Genomic DNA, 21,730 nt, shown 5'->3' on the forward strand with positions numbered 1-21,730 from the left:
CCTACTGAACCACCTAGGTGTCACTGAATAAATAAATAATTAAAAAAAAAAAAAAAGAGAGAGAGAGAGAGAGAAAGAAAAGCCCCAAAACACAACAATCTTTTTCTATATAGCACCTACCAGGACAAATAGTCACATGATTTAATTAATGTTAGTTTCTCCCTCTCCAGACTGGAAGCTTGAGGAGGCCATATCTAGTTTTGCTCATAACTGCATCTCTAAGAGCCATGCCGAATGCTTGTTACTTAGTGTTCAATAAAATTTGGCTGAATGAATGAGAAGAGAAATAAGTGCTGAAAGTCTTTTCCTGCCTAGTAATTATATTTTCCCTTTTAATTCTACTTAATTAAAACTTGTTAAATACTGGTGCGCCTGGGTGGCTCAGTGGGTTAAAGCCTCTGCCTTCAGCTCAGGTCATGATCCTAGGGTCCTGGGATTGAGCCCTGCATTTCTATTCAGCGATTCACGATTTGGGGCAGCATCCAATCTAGCAGACAGAAAGGAGCTAGCTCTGAAGAGCCATGGAAGGTGAGATTTTATAGACTAAAGCGGAAAGGAACAGAAAGTTACATTAGACCATTACTGATCCAATAAAGTGGACTACTTTTGGGGTGCCTGGCTGGTTCAGTTGGTGGAGCATGTGATTCTCCATCTCAGTTTTGTGAGTTCAAGCCCCACTTTGGGTATAGAGGTTACTTAAAAATAAAACCCTTGGGGAAAAAAAGGGGTGGGGGAGACATGAACACTGAGTTGACTTGGGTCTCCTTCTCCTGGGAGAGCTGAGTGTAGGATCTTCTTAAGTTTTGTTTTGCTGCTATAGGACTTAGCATGAGCAACTCCATCTTGGGCCTACTTTACATATTTTAACAACACATATTCCAGAATTTAATTTCAGACTATGATGGTGTAGCTGGGACTAGATATCCCTCCTTCTGTACGACCATTATAAAACTGGACAAATACACGAAACAATTCTTTTCAGACACTGGACAGCAAACACGGTGATCCCTGAGGGGAGGGAAACAAATAAGGCAAGTCCTACTTGCCCCGGAGGTATTTTTCTGGCCCTTGGTGCCAGGAGGGAGATCCTAAGCAGAGATAGCCGTGGATTCAAAAGAACAAAAAAAGAAAAAAGGACTAAAGAACAGATAAGACAATAGTAAACAAACAATAAAATGGTAGATTTAAACTCAACTATATTGATAATTACATTAAATGCTGATAATCAAAAGTACAATTAGGATGAAGAGATTGTCACACACTGAATATGAAAGCAAGGCTGGGGTGCCTGGTTGGCCTATTAGGAAGAGCGCAGGACTCATCATCTCGGGGGTCGTGGGTTCCAGTCCCACACTGGGCATAGATGTTACTTAAAAATAAAGTCTTTCTTGGGGTGCCTGGGTGGCTCAGTGGGTTAAAGCTTCTGCCTTTGGCTCAGGTCATGATCCCAGGGTCCTAGGATCGAGCCCCGCATTGGGCTCTCTGCTCAGCAGGGAGCATGCTTCCCTTCCTTTCTCTCTCTGCCTGCCTCTCTGCCTACTTGTGATCTCTGTGTGTCAAAAAAAAAAAAAGTCTTTCTTTTCTTTTCTTTTTTTTAAACAAAGCATTTCTTTTCTTTCCTTTTTTTTTAAAAGATTTTATGTATTTATTTGACACACAGAGAGAGCACAAGCAGGTGGAGCTGCAGGCAGAGGGAGAGGGGGGAAGCAGGTTCCCCACTGAGCAGAGAGCCCAATGTGGGATTCCATCCCAGGACCCTGAGATCATGACCTGAGCAAAAGGCGGATGCTGCACTGACTGAGCCACCCAGGTGCCCAAAAAAAAAAAAAAAAAAAAAAAAAAAAAAAAAAGGCAAGTCCCAACTATTGGGGTATCTACAAGAAATATAGATTATCTATCTATCTATGTAAACTCTATGCACAATGTGGGGTGAGATCAAGAGTTCGTGGCTTTGGGGCACCTGGCTGGCTCAGTCAGTTAAGTATCTCTTGGTTTCAGCTCAGGTCTTGATCTCAGGGCTGTGAGTTCAAGCACTCTACTGGGCTCCAGGCTGGGTGTGGAGCCTACTTAAAAAAAAAAAAAAAGAAAAAAAAAAGTAAATGTAAAATCATTGGAAAACTACAGAATGTGTTTTTTTTTTATTTTTTATTTTTGCTACAATAGGATTAAATTAGAAATTAAGTACAAATTATCCTGAAAGCCTCCTGATTATCTGGAAATTAAACAACATATTCTTTCTTCTTTAAAATAGGGTCTACACACAAGGTGGGGTTCAAACTCAGGACCCCAAGATCAAGAGTTGAATGCTCTTCTGACTGAGCCAGCCAGGCACCCCAAGCACATTTTAGAATGTGATTTTAAACAGTACATCCTTTGGGTTCCACCAGACATCTTACGAAACTGCTGAGTGAACTCTGTACTTGAGTGCCTTTGACCTTTATTACCCTCTTAGCCCTTAACCCTCTCGACCTTCTGGTCCTTGCTCCCTTCGGCCTCCAATCCTCCCATTTATATCCTTATTATTGTTGAGATTTACCCTCTTTACCTCCTTTTCCTTTTGGATTTCTTCTACCTTAGTAAAAGAAGGGACCATAGTTCATCTGTCATTTCTATAAAGCGCATGTGTTGGTTCTCCTTTCAGTTCATCTGCAGGAATCTTAGGAGAACCAAGTACTGCCACGTAGAAGGCAATCAGAGACCTCCTTTTAAGTTTTCCAGAACACTCTGGCCCAGATACTGTTAAGGTCCACGCCTGGTGACCTCTTCAGACCTGAGGATTTGGGGACAAGATAGACTTATGCTATTATTTTTTAAAATTAGGGTTAGTTTTTTTTTTTTTTTTTTTAAAGATTTTATTTATTTATTTGACAGAGATCACAAGTAGGCAGAGAGGCAGGCAGAGAAAGAGAGAGAGAGGGAAGCAGGCTCCCTGCTGAGCAGAGAGCCCGACGTGGGGCTCGATCCCAGGACCCTGAGATCATGACCTGAGCCGAAGGCAGCGGCTTAACCCACTGAGCCACCCAGGCGCCCCAAAAATTAGGGTTAGTTTTGATTTAAAAATATAACTCTGGGGACGCCTGGGTGGCTCAGTTGGTTAAGCGGCTGCCTTCGGCTCAGGTCATGATCCCAGCGTCCTGGGATCGAGTCCCACATCGGGCTCCTTGCTCTGCAGGGAGCCTGCTTCTCCCTCTGCCACTCTGTCTGCCTGTGTGCTCTCTCTCTCTCTCACAAATAAATAAAATCTTTAAAAAAAAAATATATATATATATATAACTCTGCACATTGACTGTACAATGTCTTACGAGCCATCCCATCAGCAATGAAATAAGCCAAATCACTCACAACGCCAAGGACAGCTTACGCTTTATGTTGCTGTTCCTAAGATTTCCTTGGAGGTGATTCCACTTACTGCAGCAAATCCCACTGGACCAATTTACAGATAACTTTCTACTTAGCGTCCTTGGCCATCCGTGACTGCTTTTTGGCACACTGATCGGCTTTCCTTCAGGATCGAGTTCTTCATGATTTTGAGCTGAGCCTAATGCTATGTAATTACCGCCTGGCTTCATGACTAAGCTTTGGTCAGGCAGTGGAGGGTTCACTAGAGTTTGTCCTCTTAGAAGTAAAGTGGAACGTAACAGAATGCAAGTAATGGTATTTTCCAAAATGACTTATTTATGGTTTTCTCTTTATACTTGGCTTTGAGTCAATCTCGAGAAAGTTTTGTGGCTAAGATTTGGAGGTCACTTGGGGGCAGGAGGCCTCATCAAGTTGATTTTAACGGACTAGTTTATCTCCTGTTTCAGGTCCCAAGAGAACCACAGAATGGAAATTTACGTTCTGTTCTTTATTCTAAAAGTAAGACATGATTGCTTGCCAAAAACATTCAGAGAATGTAGACTCCTTAAAGAAGATCCAGAATTAGCATTACTACACATATCAGGTTTTTCTGTGAGTGTAGAGTATCCACGTCTTCTTAGCAAAATGGGATCTTGTGAAACCCATCATACTCTTTTTACTAAATTTGCAGTGAACAAGATTAACCATGTGGTAAGTGGCTGCATAGTACAGGCATTCACTAATTTATTTATTTAAAAGATTTTATCTATTTATTTGACAGGCAGAGATCACAAGTAGGCTGAGAGGCAGACACAGAGAGAGAGGGGGAAGCAAGCTCCCTGCTGAGCAGAGAGCCTGATGCGGGGCTCGATCCCAGGACCCCGGGATCACGACCCGAGCCGAAGGCAGAGGCTTTAACCCACTGAGCCACCCAGGCGCCCCCATTCACTACTTTATTTAATCAATTCCCTAACAACAACAGCAGCAACAACAACTACAACAAATCAACTTTGTACAGGGGGGCATGTAGGTCCTTTGGTATTTTTTTGCAACTTGGCTCATTGTTGAATGAGCTTCAACTTGCTTTCACTGCCCTGCTCTATTCTAGAAACCGGAAGGATAAACACTTGATTTCCCAGACACCCTTAAGGGTCAGGTGACCATATCATTTGGCACTGGCCAATGAGATAGAAATGGAAGAGGCTGATAACACCTTCTGGGCTTCTTGCTGTCCGCATGGCATGCCCCATGTGGTAGACACTGTTGTGGGCAGAGCAGGAGGAGAGGAGCCCGGCTCCCTACCTGTATCCCTTGCCATGGGCTCCCCACTGTTTGGCTGCTCATGGCAAGAGATACATTATTTAAACCTTTCACAAAAAAATTACAAGTGCCTCCGGATACTCACTAGATCATTTCTTTAAGATATATTCCCAGAAGTAGCATTGCTGGGCCAGAGTATGTGTTTTCAGTGCATTTGAAAGGTTTTATCAACCGATACGTTCATCAACCCTATACGAGCATACCCTTTGCCCACCCTGCTAACTGTGGACATGTTCACTTTTTAAAAAGAAGCACAGCCTCATGGAGCTATATATATATATATAAAGAACTGGATGTATTCAATATGCAGTTTGATGACTTTGGACATATGAACACCTGTGAAACCATCACCCGCCACAGTAATAAAGACCCCCGACACCGTCCAGAGTGTCCTTGTATCCTTCATGTTTTTTGGTGCGCAATGGTAAGAACACCTAACATGAGGTTTACCCTCAACAATTTTTTTTCAGCTTTGTTGAGATATAATTGACATAAAACACTATGTAAGTTTATCTCTTAAATTCTGAAGTGAATAATATCATTATCACTTTCGGGGGCACCCTTTCTGAACTACTGAGTAATAAGGGATTTTTCATTGTGATAATGAGCATCTGTCCATGTTTACGTGTGCTTGTGTTTCTTTTAGACATTTCAGGTTACACCAGGGCCCTTACTGGAAGCCTTCGCTGCTTCCTCCTTGCTCTTGGGCAGTTTCAGGGGATATGGCTAGGGACCAGTTTGTTTGAAATACTCCCAACTCCATTAAGTCTGTCACTTTCCATTGGGTGTTACATGCACGAGCTCTGGCCCAGGCCTGCTCTTTGGCAGCTTCCAAATGCCTCTGCAAACCCACTACAAGGATCTAGGTGAGATATATTACTTCTATTTATTTATTTATTTATTTATTTATTTATTTGACAGAGAGAAATCACAAGTAGATGAAGAGGCAGGCAGAGAGAGAGAGAGGGAAGCAGGCTCCCTGCTGAGCAGAGAGCCCGATGCGGGACTCGATCCCAGGACCGTGAGATCATGACCTGAGCCGAAGGCAGCGGCTCAACCCACTGAGCCACCCAGGTGCCCATATTACTTCTTTTTTTATCTTAATTTTTTAAAAAAGATTTTCTGAGAGAGCGAGAAAGAGAGCACAAGCAGGGGGAGCAGCAGGCTCCCCCCCGGGATCATGACCTAAGCTGAAGGCAGACATTCTACCGACAGAGCCACCCAGGCATCCCTGAAGATTTTATTTTTAGGTAATCTCTACAACCAATGTAGGGCTTGAACCTACAACCCCGAGATCAAGAGACATGCTCTACTGACTGAGCCAGCCAGGTGTCCCCAACGTCCCTTTTAAATAAAAAATAATGCTTTCCAAAAAACCAACAAAAACAAAAACAATCCCCCCAAAACCCACTGCTTTCCATTTTTCTGACTTTCCTCAATACCTGGATTAACAGAAGATAGCTGGATTTTCACATCTACTTCTACATTCAATCAGTTGAAATATCAGAGGTCAGATTGCCTTTGGGAAACTCCACTGTTCACTACTGAGAGAATAAAAGTGAAAAAGGCAAATAACATCTCACTGTTATTATGAAAATAGTTTTGACTTCAAGGATTCCCTGGAAAGGTCCTGAAAACCCCCAGGCGTTCCCAGCTACACCCAGTACAACTCCTGTGAGCCCCAGAGAGAAAATGGAGTGGTAAGACGGCACCATCTCTAGCACCATCTCTACATTTATTCTGCCGGCTCCAGCCAGGCAGGGTTGCCTACAATGAGGCTGGCTTTGTCTCTTGGAAAAAGAATAAGGGCTTCTCTGAAGTGACTCTCCTCTTTGGATTCTAGTTACTTTCCCCCTCACCTCTTTGGGCCTTTGTGTGAAACATCTGAGTTACCGCGGTATCTTCGTCCTTCTGTTCTCTGCACACACCTTTTAAATAGCTTCTTATTGTTCGTGCTCTGTCACCATATATAAATGTAACAAAAATTCAACAAACAACACAGAACCTTATTAAATGTCAGTGCTTTTCCAAGGCTGGTCTCTGGAGCATCAGCCTTAGTATTATCTGGCAACTTGTTAGAATTCAAATTTTTGGACCACACTCCAGAGTGACCAAATTAGAATTTCTAGGGATGGGGCCCAGAAATCCGTGTTTTAACAAGCCTTTCAGGTGATTTTAATGCATGCTACATTAGTAAGGTAAAACACTGCTCAGATAAGGTAATTAAGAGTGCCCCAGGGGGCGCCTGGGTGGCTCAATGGGTTAAAGCTCCTGCCTTTGGCTCAGGTCATGATCCCAGAGTCCTGGGATTGAGCCCCGCATTGGGCTCTCTGCTCGGCAGGGAGCCTGCTTCCTCCTTTCTGCCTGCTTCTCTGCCTACTTGTGATTTCTAAATGTCAAATAAATAAATAAAATCTTAAAAAAAAAAAAGAGTGCCCTGGGACATTTAGAAACTATAGTTAGATAAAGTTAGCCCTTAGTTAGTAAAAGGTAATGGTAGCAAGCATTTCCATGGAAATGGAACATTTCCAGGAAATTTTCTAAACACTGGATACATGTTAACTCATTTAGTCTTTACAACAACTATTGGGTAATCATAACTGATAGACCAACTTTTGATTCATGGAAAAAACTAGGCCTAGAGAGTATGTAAGTACTTTGGCAAAGGGCACATCATTCGTCAGTGACAGAGCTAGGTCCCAATCCAGGGAGGCGATCGCAAGCCAGAGTTTGTGCTCCTCACTGCCACACTGATCTGGGAGGCCCCACATCAGTCACAGGGGCCTGGGGGGATTTAGGTTTCCTAGCAACAGAGTAGGTGGAAGTGCCTTCAGCCATTCTGCCAACCTAGAATGGTGAATGACACAGTTTGCCAGCACCAGAGGAACGGAGGGGAGCCCTTTCTAGGAAAGAGCGAAGGGTCCTCCCTCAAGCCGACTGGATAGGCTTTCTGAACATGGCTAACAGAGGATGTAAGGGACTCTCTAGGAAGTCTTCCAGGCACCGAGCTTGTGAGAGAGACACAGCTCTGAGGTTCTATCTTCCGCTTAAATGTGCTGTCCCAAGCTTGAATTACATCCAATAATTCTGTTCTATTCCCCCCACGCCTCCGACCCAGTCTCTCACCTTATGTTTTAGCTTGACTTCTTATTGTTAATTATTTTAAGATTAAAAAAACAGTTATTAAAGAAGTTAAATTTAGGGGCACCTGGGTGGCTCAGTGGGTTAAAGCCTCTGCCTTCAGCTCAGGTCATGATCCCAGAGTCCTGGAATTAAGCCCCCGCATCAGGCTCTCCACTTCTCGGGGAGCCTGCTTCCTCTTCTTCTCTCTGCCTTCCTCTCTCTCTGCCTACTTGTGATCTCTGTCAAATAAATAAATAAAATCTTAAAAAAAAAAAAAAAAAGAAGTTAAATTTAAAAATTGAAAGTTCTTGCTTTAACAATACAAACACTTCAGATACTTATTTTTAACCTATACAAGAAGGATGTGATCCATTTTTCTGGAAGAATTCTGGGAAAACTTTCCAAATTACTTTAGCATAACAAAAAGTTTGTTTCTGCATTAAGTCAATTTATTCTCATACATACAAATTTGTTCACAACTGTTACTATCAACAGTGAGTCTCTCTGTCATGCGTTAAATCGACACACAACCTTTAAAATAGTTAAAGTGACCAGGTATGTATAAATCAATACACTTACAAATATTTTAATGGCTAAATAGTCTAGGACAGCATCCTTCAAATCAGTACACAGAAACATTTCAAGGGTATGTAGGCAAGGATGACTTCAGTGGACTTTGTATCCAGAACTTTCCTTTCCACATAAACTCCTGCCTAAAACATATTACTCCTCCACCTCCTGAGATCAAGGCACTCCTTTCATATTAGCTCCTTTCTCCTTCACATACAAAAAACCTACTTCTCTGAATCTTACTCTTACACCTCAGGATGTAAAATCCTCCAGGTGGTGAAAACATGAATGATGATAATGGCTGAGAAACAAGATCTTGCAGAAATGGATGGAATTAGACATAATTAAAATCATTAAATTTTAATGTACCATAATTTGTTGTGATCAAATATGAAGTAAAATGGAAATATAGGTTCAAGGAGAAAAAGGATGAGGTAAAATTTCCTATAAAAAAAAAATCTAGGGGCGCCTGGGTGGCTCAGTGAGTTAAAGCCTCTGCCTTCAGCTCAGGTCATGATCTCAGGGTCCTGGGATCAAGCCCCGCTCTCGGCTATCTGCTTGGCAGGGAGCCTGCTTCCCTGATCTCTCTGCCTGCTTCTCTGCCTACTTGTGATCTCTGTCTTCAAATAAATAAATAAAATCTTAAAAAAAAAATCGGGTGGAATGCCTGGGTGGCTCAGTTGGTTAAGCGTCTTCCTTTGGCTCAGGTTGTGATCCTGGAGTCCTGGGATTGAGCCTTGGCGTTGGGCTCCCCACTCATTGGGGAGCCTGCTTCTCCCTCTGTCCCTCCCCTTGCTTGTGCTCTGTCTCTAATAAAGAGAACCTTAAAAAAAAAAAAGCTTGTAGGGTGCCCAGCTGGCTCAGTGGGTAGAGCCTGGGACTCTCAATCTTGGGGTTTTGAGTTCAAGCTGCACATTGGGTGTAGAGATTACTTAAAAAGAAAAAGAAAAAAAAAGGTTGTTTCCATCTTTTGTTCTTTTTGATCTTTGTTTGTTTTGGCCCCGGAGGGGGTGCACAGTTTCTGGAGGTACTGCAGTATCTGGAGGTTGGAGCATGGAGAAGATAGAGCAAGCTCCTATTTCATCTCCTGCTTCAGAAATCCACCTCAGAGGTGCCTGGGTGGCTCAAGTCAGTTAAGTGTCTGCCTTCAGCTCAGGTCATGAGCCCAGAGTCCTGGGATAGAGAGCTCTCTGCTCAGCAGGGAGTCTGCTTCTCGCTCTGGTCCCTCCCTGCTCCTTCTGTCTGTTGCTCTCTCTCAAATAAATAAAAATCTTTAAAAAAGTTTCATAGTTAAATTGACAGTATGTTAAAAACTCCATCTTCTTTTCAACTGTCTCAACTTCTGAAAAAGCAAAGATGTCAAATTTGTAATGTGCAAAGGGAAACATAATTTTTAAAAATACTTTTGCCAGGGCGCCTGGGTGCCTCAGTGGGTTAAAGGCTCTGCCTTTGGCTCAGGTCATGGTCCCAGGGTCCTGGGATCGAGCCCTGCGTTGGGCTCTCTGCTCACTGGGGAGCCTGCTTTCCCCTCTCTCTCTCTCTCTGCCTACCTGTGATCTCTGTCAAATGAATAAACTCTTTTAAAAAAAATACTTTTGCAGATATGCAAACAAAGAAGTTTGCAGATTGCTTGTTTATGATTATGTTTAATTTTTGACCACCATCAGAGGATGACTTTTTTTTTTAAAGATTTTATATATTTCGTTGAGAGAGACAGGAAAGAGAGAGAGAGAAGAGAAAGAGAAAGTACAGAAAGGGGGAGGGGCAGAGGGAGAAGCAGGCTCCCTGCTGAGCAAGGAGCCTGCCGTGGAACTGGATTTCAGGACGCCGGGGATCATGACCTGAGCTGAAAGCAGACGGTTAACGATGGAGCCACCAAGCACCCCAGACTGTCAACTTTCAATAAACTGGGGGCAGGGGCAATGTGGGGGACTTGGGCATGATGTCTGAGTAACCAACCCAGCAGGGACACACATTAAACTTTAGAGCTTGCTTCCATGCTGGAAAGGTGGCACCCGTAACAACCAACCGTGCATTTGGAGTAACAGCCTTTCCGGCTTGTCTGCTGCCCTCCTTACTCCTGTGCACCTTTCCAGTAAGACAGCAGGAGCTGAGTAAGCTGAGTGTTAGGTAAGATAGAGAGTACTGATCTAGTTCACAGTTCTGGAGATCAGTCCCTTTTGCTGTATTGTTTACAAGGACATGGTTTGCATCGGGCTTTCTGAAATGCTGACAGGAGTTACAACAACCCTACACTGTTTTTTCCAAACTCCCTAGGCTTCCAGGTATTCATTCCAGTATGGGACATTCTTCCATCTTCAAACAGTTCAAAAAAAATGTGTTTAATAAAGCCAGAGCAACACACACCACACCTACACAACAGACATGAAAAGCCTCACCAAAAAAACCCAAGGAAAAACCAAACAATAACAGTCATTCTCTCCCCCAGCACCCTGACTGGAAGATTGGTAACAATGACCGTTATGGTGACTAGAGGGAAATAATAATCTGTAGCCTACTTCCTTTGGAAGACTTTGGCATGACGTCTTCAGAGAAAGGCAGTATGCGTAAACGCGTTTATATGGATACAGAGAGCTGAACCCTCTCCTTCCATCTTAACCTCTCTTCTCATTCACTTCCTACAACATAGACTGTATCTATTTGCATTTCATTTTGTTTCTGTTTGGAGCCGATAAATTTTTATGTATCTGCATTTTGAGTTAAATTTAAATCCTCTTTACTATAGCATGGGAAAAAAAAAAAAAGACTGACCATTGCCAATTTGGTTTCAGCCATTTCATATGGGAATCCAAAAGCATCAAATTTCCTTGTACTCTGGGAACAATATATAGCATGAACAAAAGGTTATAGAGGAAGAAATGTAATTGATTCTGAAGAGCGTGAACATCTGTGAAGAATGTATTGTAAGAGAAAATGATCTCTGAGGGTCCTACTTCTGATGATGAAACAGTTTCTAGTTCCCCCTGTCAGAGAAATAACCCTCTGCTCCACACACCCTTCTTCAAGCCCAATCCACCGAGTGGAGAAAGCAGATGTTTGAAGCTAGTTTCCACAACACAGAAACAAACAGAAATAAGTGTAGAAAACTTCACAAAATGAAACCTGCCTAGTGGTGTTCAGCTGATGGCTTCCGAGAAAATGTGAAAAAAACCTATGTTCTGGTCCAAATTCTGTCAGGAAATATAACAATGACTATGGCCCAGTCAATTTATCTCCCTGCGCCTCCAGTTCCTTGAGCTCTCACATGGGAGACGAACTGGGTGGTGGAAAAGGTCTTTTTATGATGTTGTCTACAATGGTAAGATTAAAAGACTATCGTTTCACCGAGAAGTCCCTTAAGTCTCAGACTTCCCATTTAATTCGATTAATTTTTTAAAGCTTCTTTTTCTCAAGTAATCTCTACACTCAATGTGGGGCTTGAACGCACACCCCTGAGATCAAGAGTCACATGCTCTACTGACTGAGCCAGCCAGGCGCCCCACAGACTTTCCACTTTAGATGGGAAGAGCAAAAATTCTAACACAAGTGATTTAAGAACATCAACATTTATTTAACATGATAAAAAAGAAATGAGATATGAACATTTGCATTTAAACAATAGTAAGTAGCCTTTAATACTTACATGTGCTCATTGTATAATATATACACAATGAACATAATTACATTTGTACACAAACTAAGTACTGGATTTGAAAACCTGCTTATTGCTGTACACATCTATCCCAATTGAAGTATAAGCCCAGTACTTCAAAATGCCTACATTTTAAATTGTATTTTTAAGAAAGAGTAAGCGGTAACATTTGTGTTTAAGCTGACAAGAGTGTGGCAGTAACTGCTGACATTGCAATCTGACTGAGAAATAATTATAGCAGAAAACAGGACGTACTTCACTTAGCAATAATAAAATGGCACATCTTAAATATATATATAAAATTTTTACAAATCAAGTGTGAAACAAAGCATTGCAGTAGCCAAAATGGGAAGGAAAAAAAGAAGGAAAACAAGCTTCACTGGAAATAATAACTAAATTTGTGTACTGAAAAAGCAAAAAGAAATAGAAATCCACCCAAACTTTAGAAACATCAAAATCTGGAAATCAGCAATTAAGTAAGCTCTGGCTGTAGACCGCACATTAAAAAAGCACCTTTACTTATGTGCTCTGAAATCATAGCAGCAAGCTGGTGTCAGAACAACCACCTTGAGATTATGGAGTGTACATATGAGCTATTAAAGCTGTTTGGAATAAACATTTTCCAGAAGTGATAAAATGATGCTCTGTGGCCAAAAGCATCAGAACTATGAATTTCATAGATTTAAAATATACTGTACAATATCTTCTCACATTGCTGAAGGTCCATGTCCTTAACTTTGAATGGTTTCAGAAGTCAGTATAGCTGAAAAATAAAGACAGGGAAAATTACTTTGACACCTGCAAAGCTAATGAGTGACCATTTCCTAAAGTAACTGAGGGTGATATTTTATAACAATGGAACTGACGAGCATGGCCATGAAAATCCGAAGACATAATACAATGGAAGGACATTTTCTTGTCATTTCATAGGTTTAATTCACAAAGCAAGAATGTAATTAAGTAACACAATTCAGAATAAAAAAAAGTAGCCAAATTTGCGGCTGAATATCAACAGAATGAGCAAAGATTTGCATAACTTTGATAAAATATGTAATAATGTGTTAAGCTGCCCACAGAGCAGCGTCGTTTATGAACATTTCCCAAGTCCTGCCAGAACGACACAGTCAGTGAGATGATAAACACACAGCGAGAAGACATAAACAAACGCCGGTTTGAGGGCCACTAGCTGTTCACCATGGCTGCGGGCCAGAAGCCTAGAAAACAGCCGGCAATGACTGGACCCCATTTCAGTATGGAATGCCACTGGCTCTTAAGGGTGAAAGCAAAATGAAACAAAATCCAAGAATAACAAGTCAAGGAACCTGGAAATGTACTTGAGCTTTAACTGTACATACTCTTTTCTGTCAGACCGCATTCTTTATTATCATTGGTCTGTGTACAAAGAATGGTAACCTGTTTATTGAACCAAAAGATAACAAGACTGGGTTTTAATGTACACTTCTCCACTAAGATGGACAGAGGCCATCTATCAACTCTTTGCACAAGAGGAATCAAATAAGTATGCTGACTATTCCTATTCTGGTGTGATTCTGTCACCAGCGACAACTGTCACTTCAAGACATAGTAAGTTAAAAGTTTAAAGGCATGAGTGACAGAGGCGAGACATAGGTAAGACAGTAACAAACAGGTTGTTTGTAACTCTACAAAGGATGTCAGTCCTGCATAAATACCAAATGACAACCAACAAAGGCCTCTTCTAGGCTGTATGTAGACATAATCCCAAATAAAAGTTACAAATATGACAGAACAGACATAAATCCTTCTGGATGAACAAAAGGACGCAGGTTATAGTTGCTACAAAAAGGTATGAATGGAAGAAGACTCTAGAAAATAAGCACTGCTGGGTAAACTTAAGTCAATTTAGTATTTGTACTAATTGATCTTGAGTATCTAAAAGTCAAAGGACATGTTAGCAATAATATTTGTAATATCTCTATGTATTTCTGCTGCTTATAATTGTTCAATAGAATATTACTAGGTCTGGTCGATGGTATAAAAAAATGCAGAAAAAAGCATAAACAGCTCCGTATCTCAGTTTTCTTGAAAAGTAAAAAAGCGTATATACCTGTAAGTACAAAACTGCAAGTAAAATTTAGCATTTGTCTATAAAATTGTTACAAGATCTAAGGAAATTATTCTCAATTCTTAAACTATGGCCTAAGGAACAATTTCAAGTAAGGTTTCCTCTTTCCCCCTGCTCCCAACACAGCTTTTTTCAGTAGGGATCTTCCTTACTTAAAAAAATTAATTATTTAAAAAATTTCTGATAGATGTTAATTATTTTGATATTTCATGTAGTTGGCCGAGCCACAAACACTTCTTTGTCCTTTAAAATAATTAACAGAATCCCACTGCGGGAGACATGCTGCACGAACCATAAAAAACATTACTTGAACAACTCATAATCGCTTCCACAGAACTCTCAGATCTGACTATGGAAAGGAATGCTATGTGGGAGCACAGCTGCAGAACACCGAGAGGTTTCTCTTGGCACAGGCCATCCCCTCTTCGTTTGGCTGTTTTTATGCACGATGAAATCGGAGACACAGAAAATGCTGTCACGTAGCAAATCACTAGAAGGCCTGAGGCTGGAGATCTGACTTACTGCCCAAGGCTCAAATGCAGAGCCTCCTTGCTCTGCCAATGATCCCTAACACACAGTCCAGAATTAATCTGTTTTTGTTCACCGAACCGAGTGAATAAAACTCAAGTTAAAAACTCTGAAGTTCAAGCACAAATGCAAAAGGAACTGACGTACTTTTCTGAGACTACACACACATGAAATGGGATCCTTCCGTGAGCCGCGGCTGAGTGGCTGCAACGGGCGATGTTGAGGGCTCAGGAGATGGGGACGGACTTTTCGCTAAAACATACGGAGAGAATGCGAGAAGATAAACATCTTTAGGACACATCTGCAGAAGGAAATCCTGATGTTGTGATCCCATAAAATACGAACATTTCAGGAAGGAATTAAAGTTCTCTCTGGGTTCTGCTATTTTCTAAACTGACAACTGATTATTTAACACAAAATATCTCTTGAAGACGATTTAAGAATTCTTCTTCCTCCTATACCTTAAACACTGCATACAATGTTATATGTCAATTATACCTCAACAAAATTGGAAAAGAAAATTCTTGTTGTCATCTACCCCCTTTTTCTGGCTTTGAGGTTAATTTTTAGGTGTCCATCTATGAATCACTCCTGGTGGGTCTCACTTTTTAAAAAAGTAATTAATTATTTTTTAAAAAAGTAAGTATGCCTAACATGGGGCCTAAACTCACAACCCTTAGATCGAGAGTCCTATGTTCTACCACCTGAGCCAGCCAGGCGATCTTGGGTCTCACTTTTAAAGGCCTTTATAGTTCATGCAGCTAAATACCATCAACAGTTTAAATGTTGTGATGTTAATACTCCACACACTTTATGCAGATACGGCCAAAACAGAAACAAAGTGGTCAGTGACAATTGAAAAAAAAAAAAAAAAAAAAAAGTGACAATTTCCATGTATAATGCCTTATAAATGATAGCGGCAAAAGACAGGACAGTGCTTTCTATCTGTTACAAGGAAACATGACTTATCACATAGATCTGCATGATATAGAGAATACTGCCAGAATCCCATGTCCTTCCTAAAAACAGTCCCAAATAACTTGAATTTCACTGTATTTGCCCTTCAGCAGAATGATGATGAGGAGGGCAAAAGGAAGGAGGATTATTATTATTTTTTAAAGATTTTATTTATTTAAGAGACAGCAAAGAGAGAGAGCATGCATGAGCAGGGGGAGAAGCAGGCAACCTGCTGAATGGGGATCCTGAGTGGGGCTCCATCCCAGGACCCTGGGGTCATGACCTGAACCGAAGGCAGACGCCTAACTGATTGAGCCACCCAGGGCCCCAGGATGGAGGATTATGAAGAATGGTTTTGGCTTATGGACTATGAGAAGCAATGTGGATAATATGCACTGGCTGTATGATTCCCCATATTTGGCATCCCTTGCCAAATATCATAAAGGAAAAAAAAAATCAAATCTGTAAAAACAAATAAACAAACAAACAAAATCCCTGAAAGTAACACAGACATTTTTATTATTTTATTTTTTAATTGATTATTGTTTTTAGAGAGGGCGGGGGGCTGAGAGGAGGGGCAGACAGAGAAGGAGAATCTTAAGCCGGCTCCATAGCCAGCGTGGAGCCTGACAGGAGGCTCCGATTCACAACCCTTGATCTCACAATCCTGAGATCATGATCAAGGGTCAGTTGTTAACTAATTGAGCCACCCAGGAGCCCTACCTTCTGACGTGCTATGGATCCTGATCTTCTCTCAAAGAAAAATCCAGGGGCGCCTGGGTGGCTCAGTGGGTTAAAGCCTCTGCTTTCGGCTCAGGTCATGATCCCAGGATCCTGGGATCGAGCCCCGCATCGGGCTCTCTGCTCGGCAGGGAGCCTGCTTCCTCCTCTCTCTCTGCCTGCCTCTCTGCCTACTTGTGATCTCTGTCTGTCAAATGAATAAATAAAATCTTAAAACAAAAAAAAGAAAAAAAGAAAAAAAAAGAAAAACCCAGATGTGGATTACAGCATCAGCTAAACAAACCCATTCCACTAGTTTAGGTATTAAATCTTCTACAGTTCCCAAAGTGGTAGGTTTGTGACTATTCTGAGAATCCAGCCTCAGAGAAACAGGTACGTTTTCCAAGTTCTGGAACATCTTAGTAGAAAAAATTTATGGTATATGAGTTAAGGTTAAGATGAAGAGAGAGTGAGAAAGAGAGAAGGAAGTGATCCCCAAGCCAGGACAGACTATGGATCTAGGCTGAAGTCCACTTTCCATCCTTCCCAGTAACATCTTTCCTGAAGGGGCACGTGGAGAGGTGAAAAGAAATTCAGAGGTTCAGAGGGCACCCCAGTGAGAAAAGCATGAAATGTATAGTATCTACCTGCCATCGTTTGATTTCCTCTAGAAGCCTCAGGAGTTTGTTCGTAAGAAGCAACAGTTTCCTTCTGCTCATGAATATTGTCCTTTATATTTTCTTCAGGATGACTTTCTGTTTTATGATTTGTGATCTGTGTCTCATCCTGAGGGCTATGGAAATAGATTGGAATTTTAAAATCTGGTATTAACAGACTACAATAAAATTTTTTTCTTCCAATTTGTCATTATGAAAATGTTTGACCACATACAAAAGATGCCCCCATTTATAATTAGTAACTGCTAACATTTTGCTTGTAATGAATCGCTTTTCTTCTCCCTAATAGAAATCTTTAAACATAAAAAAATGAGAGCAAATGATACATGAAGCCCGTGCACTCAGATAATCCGTATTTTACCAATATTGTTTCACCTAACTCCCAGTCTCCCACTCCCCAAATTATTAGCAGATTCCAGACATACCATCTGATCTGTAAACATTTCAGTTTGTATTTATAATAGCTTAATGTCATCAAATATCCAGTCAGTGCTCAAATTTTCTTGATTGCCTCAGAACAGCTTTTTAAAGTTATTGGTTTCAAGCAGATCTGAAGTCTGTGTATTGTATTTGCCTGACAAGTCTCTTAAAGCTAACTTTACTCTAAAATACCCCACCCCACACATCCTTTTTATTCTTTGCCACTTATGTGAAACAACTTGGTTTCTCCATCCTACAGAGTTTACCACATTCGGTATTTTGCTGATTATATTCTTCTTATTTTTAATAACCTGAAAAGGACTCTGAGGGCATGATCAGATTAAGGATTTTTGGGGAAAGGTAATTATTTCATTAGGTGGGGTTCGTGCACTATTGCACGAACAGGTTGTTTTTTTCCGTGATGTTAAAAAAGATCAGTGAGTTCAAGGTTTCTGGATTTACTTATTATAAACTGCCCTGCCAGACTGTCTGCTTTTCTGGCCATGGAGGAATATTATTCAAATCCTTTATTTCTTTAGGGTTAGCAAAACAGTGATATTCGAAGTCTTTTACTTCTTATTGAATGAAATTCTTCTGTAACGAAAAATATCGCCTCAAAAACTTTCTGGTTGCAGTTTATTTGGGAAAGGCAAGATAAACACTTGATTCTCTCCCTTTATGTACCAGGTTTAGGAATAAGAAGCCAATTCCTTAGCATTGTCCAAAGTGGCCAACAAACTATTTTTTTTGTTGTTGTTGGGTCATGAAACTCACAGATTTTTAACATACTAGATGAGTTTTAATCTATACCTATTAACAAAACAGCAGGTTTTCCTCTTGTCAGTGATTGCTAAAAGTTTTTCAAACTCAATCTTGTTATTCATTGAAGAAATAAAGTCATTCTGAAAAATGTTAAATCCCAGCAATTCTCTTTCCAGCTCTGGTAATTTTTCCAATGAAGGATGAGACCGAGGACATACACATAAGAAAGCCAGTTAAGAAGCACAGCTAAAAAATAGACAGCCAATCAGTGGCTTTTGGAACACACCCCAACACCTTGGATTTCTGATCAGTGTCTATTCGATCCATTATGCAGCCAGTGCTGAGGGCCTGACTTTGACACAGCACATGCATGTTTTGGTAGGTTTTTTAAAGGTTCTTACCAAATTCCTAGGTGCTAATAAGCATAGTGGTTAAGTGCTATACCTGTGTTTTCTTTCCTTTCTTTTCTTTTTTAAGATTTTTATTTATTTATTTGACAGACAGAGATCACAAGTAGGCAGAGAGGCAGGCAGAGAGAGAGAGGAGGAAGCAGGCTCCCTGCTGAGCAGAGAGCCCGATGTGGGACTCGATCCCAGGACCCTGAGATCATGACCTGAGCGGAAGGCAGAGGCTTTAACCCACTGAGCCACCCAGGTGCCCTATGCCTGTGTTTTCTTATTTAATCATCATAACACATTTGTGATACAGATACTATTATTACCCCAGTTTTACAGGTAAGGAACCTGCAGTTTAGGGAAGTTATGTAAGTCGCTCAAGTTGCTAAGCTGGGACAGGAATCCAGACTTTCTGACGCCATCCTTAAGTGTTATACCTTTTTGGGACCGATTCCTTCATCACTTTCCCTAATCATTACCTGTATGGAACATCCTCAGACATTTTCTCCTTGTTTCCCTCTTTATCCATCACTTCCTCTGAACTTACTCCATTTGGTTCAGGTTTGAAAAGGGTTTTGGAAAAAATGTCCTCAGTTTTTTTAAACTACAGAGTAAGAAGAAAAATGATTAAAAAATAAAAGTTTGTTAAAAAAATGATACCCGGGTCAAATAGTTACTGAAATACATCTTTAGATTCAAGTATATGAAAAATATTAACATTCTTAGTACGAGATACAAAAAGTTATTTGCCTGGAGGGATGATACACATTGCTAATAGCCAGCAGCTCTGGGATATAAGATTCTTTAATTGGGGTTAACAGTAATTTATTCTAGCCTTGATTATGTTTTAAATGTCCAATTAACCCATTTTTTGATGTGCTGAATACATCACTCAGGTTAAACAAAACGTATCATTTCACTTAGACTCATGGTCTCTGTGATGAAATGAAACAATTATTTTCAACCTTATTCCTTGATCTAATCTTCAAAAATCTACCCCATGGAATAACTGTTCTAAAATAATCTCTCTACCTCTTTGCTGAAATCCGTATTTTGAGGTTCAGCTTCTTTTAGTCGAACAATTTCTGCTGCAGGAGTTTCATGGTTTGGCTTCACATCATTTTCTCTAATGACCGTATCCAATTCCTTAACGTTATCATCCCTTCTTCGAGTCTGTCCAAAAGAAATATAGCAGAGATTCATACTATGAAGTCATGTACAGTTTTTAGATAGCACCTGTTAATTTTGAAAAAGGCTGATCCTCACTCACAAGAAGATTTCTTTATGAAAACCAACGGAGGGAAAAAATATACATATCAGTATTCCACACATTTTTTTTCATCATCTTAAGCATCCATTTTGTAAGTTGGAGAATGTGTAATTATTCAACTGTTAATCTGCTGGGTCTTTAGTAGCAATGCCTACCAGCTCTTGATCAGATGGAAAGGGGATTTCCAGGAGGACAGAAAGACACTTTTAGCTGATGCATGCTTGCTAACACAAACAGACCAGACTGAAGCTACTGAAAAAGTTTCCCATGTCTTTTATCTCTGTACTGATGAATCAGGGTAACAAACAAATCGTAAGAAATGGAATGGCGTCATTTTACAAGGTGGGGTTGGAATGTGATGAATAGTAGACTTAGGACTTTTATTTAGAAGTTCTCTCCCGCTACAATTTAGGTCATGTTAAATTAGGACAGAGAGTAATATAGATTTTATTGGAGGGGGAACTGGGGACTATCTTGGCATTTCACATTTGTGGAAAGTACTTTTATCTTCTTAGTATCTCTATGAAGTAAATGGGATGGGCTGTATTGTCATCTGATTTACAGCAGAGAAGAGGGAGTCCACAACTGGTAGGAGGTCATCCAACAAGTACGAGAGCTCTGATTTTTTGAACTCAGGGCTATTTCCATTTTACTAAGCTGTCTTAGCTTATTTTTATGGGAATTAAGTAATATAAAATAAGCATACTGTAGACATTTTTGAAAACCCATCAATCATGTAAATCCATTATCCTGATTCAAGTGGTATTAGATTTACACAGAAGAATGATTAAATGCAATAGATCTACCTGGGTAATCCTGAATAGATTATCCCTTAAACCTGAAGGACTCTGTAAGGGTGACTGGTCTAAAGCACCAATAACATTTAATCCTTTTTTCTTTTCCCTCAAGCATGCTTGCTGATGTCTCCTTATTCTTTCCATTTGCTCTTCCACAGTCATCCTCGGTCGGGTACTTTCCGCCAAACAGAGTTGTTCCACTGCACTTCTCGGCCGTTCCTTTAAATTAAAAATAGACATAGGAATACAGGAATGTAGAATAAATTTTGAAAAGTACGTTGGAATAAAAAATGTTCTAAAATGCATTTATTTTCTTCTCAAAGTTGAAAGTGCAAACTGTTTTATCCTTCAGGAGTAACTGGTGATGTGTGGTCATTGTAAGAGGAAACTATAAAACTCAAACTAGGAAGGGGTACAGCTTCTAAATATGAGAGATTTACTTTATTTTTAAAAAATTTCTCGGGGCGCCTGGGTGGCTCAGTGGGTTAAAGCCTCTGCTTTCGGCTCAGGTCATGATCCCAGGGTCCTAGGATCGAGCCCCGCGTCGGGCTCTCTGCTCGGCAGGGAGCCTGCTTCCTCCTCTCTCTCTGCCTGCCTCTCTGCCTACTTGTGATCTCTGTCTGTCAAATAAATAAATAAAATCTTTTTTTAAATTTTATTTTATTTTATTTATTTATTTGACAGAGAGAAATCACAAGTAGATGGAGAGGCAGGCAGAGAGAGAGAGGGAAGCAGGCTCCCCGCTGAGCAGAGAGCCTGACGCGGGACTCGATCCCAGGACCCTGGGATCATGACCTGAGCCGAAGGCAGCGGCTTAACCCACTGAGCCACCCAGGCGCCCAAATAAATAAAATCTTAAAAAAAAAAAAAAAATTCTCAAGATTTTATCTTTAAGTAATCTCTATACCCAACATGGTGACTGAACTTTAAACCCTGAGATCAGCCAGGCGTCCCAGAGATTTATTTTAGTGAAAATGTGATGTTTTAAATCACACATTTACTGTGAGAAGAGTTGTACAGAAAAATCCTTAGTTTACGATCAATAACAGAACTATAAAAATACTATTTTCCATAAATCAGATGGTTTTATTTGGAT

General features: G+C 40.6%; 1 protein-coding gene across 16 annotated transcripts in view; it reads right to left on the bottom strand.

Annotated features, from left to right (window-relative positions):
- PLEKHA5 (pleckstrin homology domain containing A5) overlaps positions 1 to 21,730 on the bottom strand; it is a 277,031-nt gene that overhangs the window by 22,647 nt on the left and 232,654 nt on the right. For 13 of the 16 annotated variants that reach the window (XM_059185918.1, XM_059185935.1, XM_059185920.1 and 10 more), the window contains 6 exons: positions 20,644 to 20,853; positions 19,600 to 19,740; positions 19,047 to 19,171; positions 16,961 to 17,106; positions 14,784 to 14,888; positions 11,903 to 12,767 (listed from right to left, as the gene is read on the bottom strand). In XM_059185918.1, coding sequence (XP_059041901.1) covers positions 14,794 to 14,888; positions 16,961 to 17,106; positions 19,047 to 19,171; positions 19,600 to 19,740; positions 20,644 to 20,853 — 717 coding nt within the window. In that variant the 3' untranslated portion in view covers positions 11,903 to 12,767; positions 14,784 to 14,793. Of the gene's footprint in view, positions 1 to 11,902; positions 12,768 to 14,783; positions 14,889 to 16,960; positions 17,107 to 19,046; positions 19,172 to 19,599; positions 19,741 to 20,643; positions 20,854 to 21,730 lie in introns of those variants that run through there. The other 3 variants (XM_059185923.1, XM_059185925.1, XM_059185930.1) reach the window with 1 other exon arrangement.

This window comes from Mustela lutreola, chromosome 8 (genome assembly GCF_030435805.1).
Source record: "Mustela lutreola isolate mMusLut2 chromosome 8, mMusLut2.pri, whole genome shotgun sequence".
Classification (NCBI taxonomy): Eukaryota; Metazoa; Chordata; class Mammalia; order Carnivora; family Mustelidae; genus Mustela; species Mustela lutreola.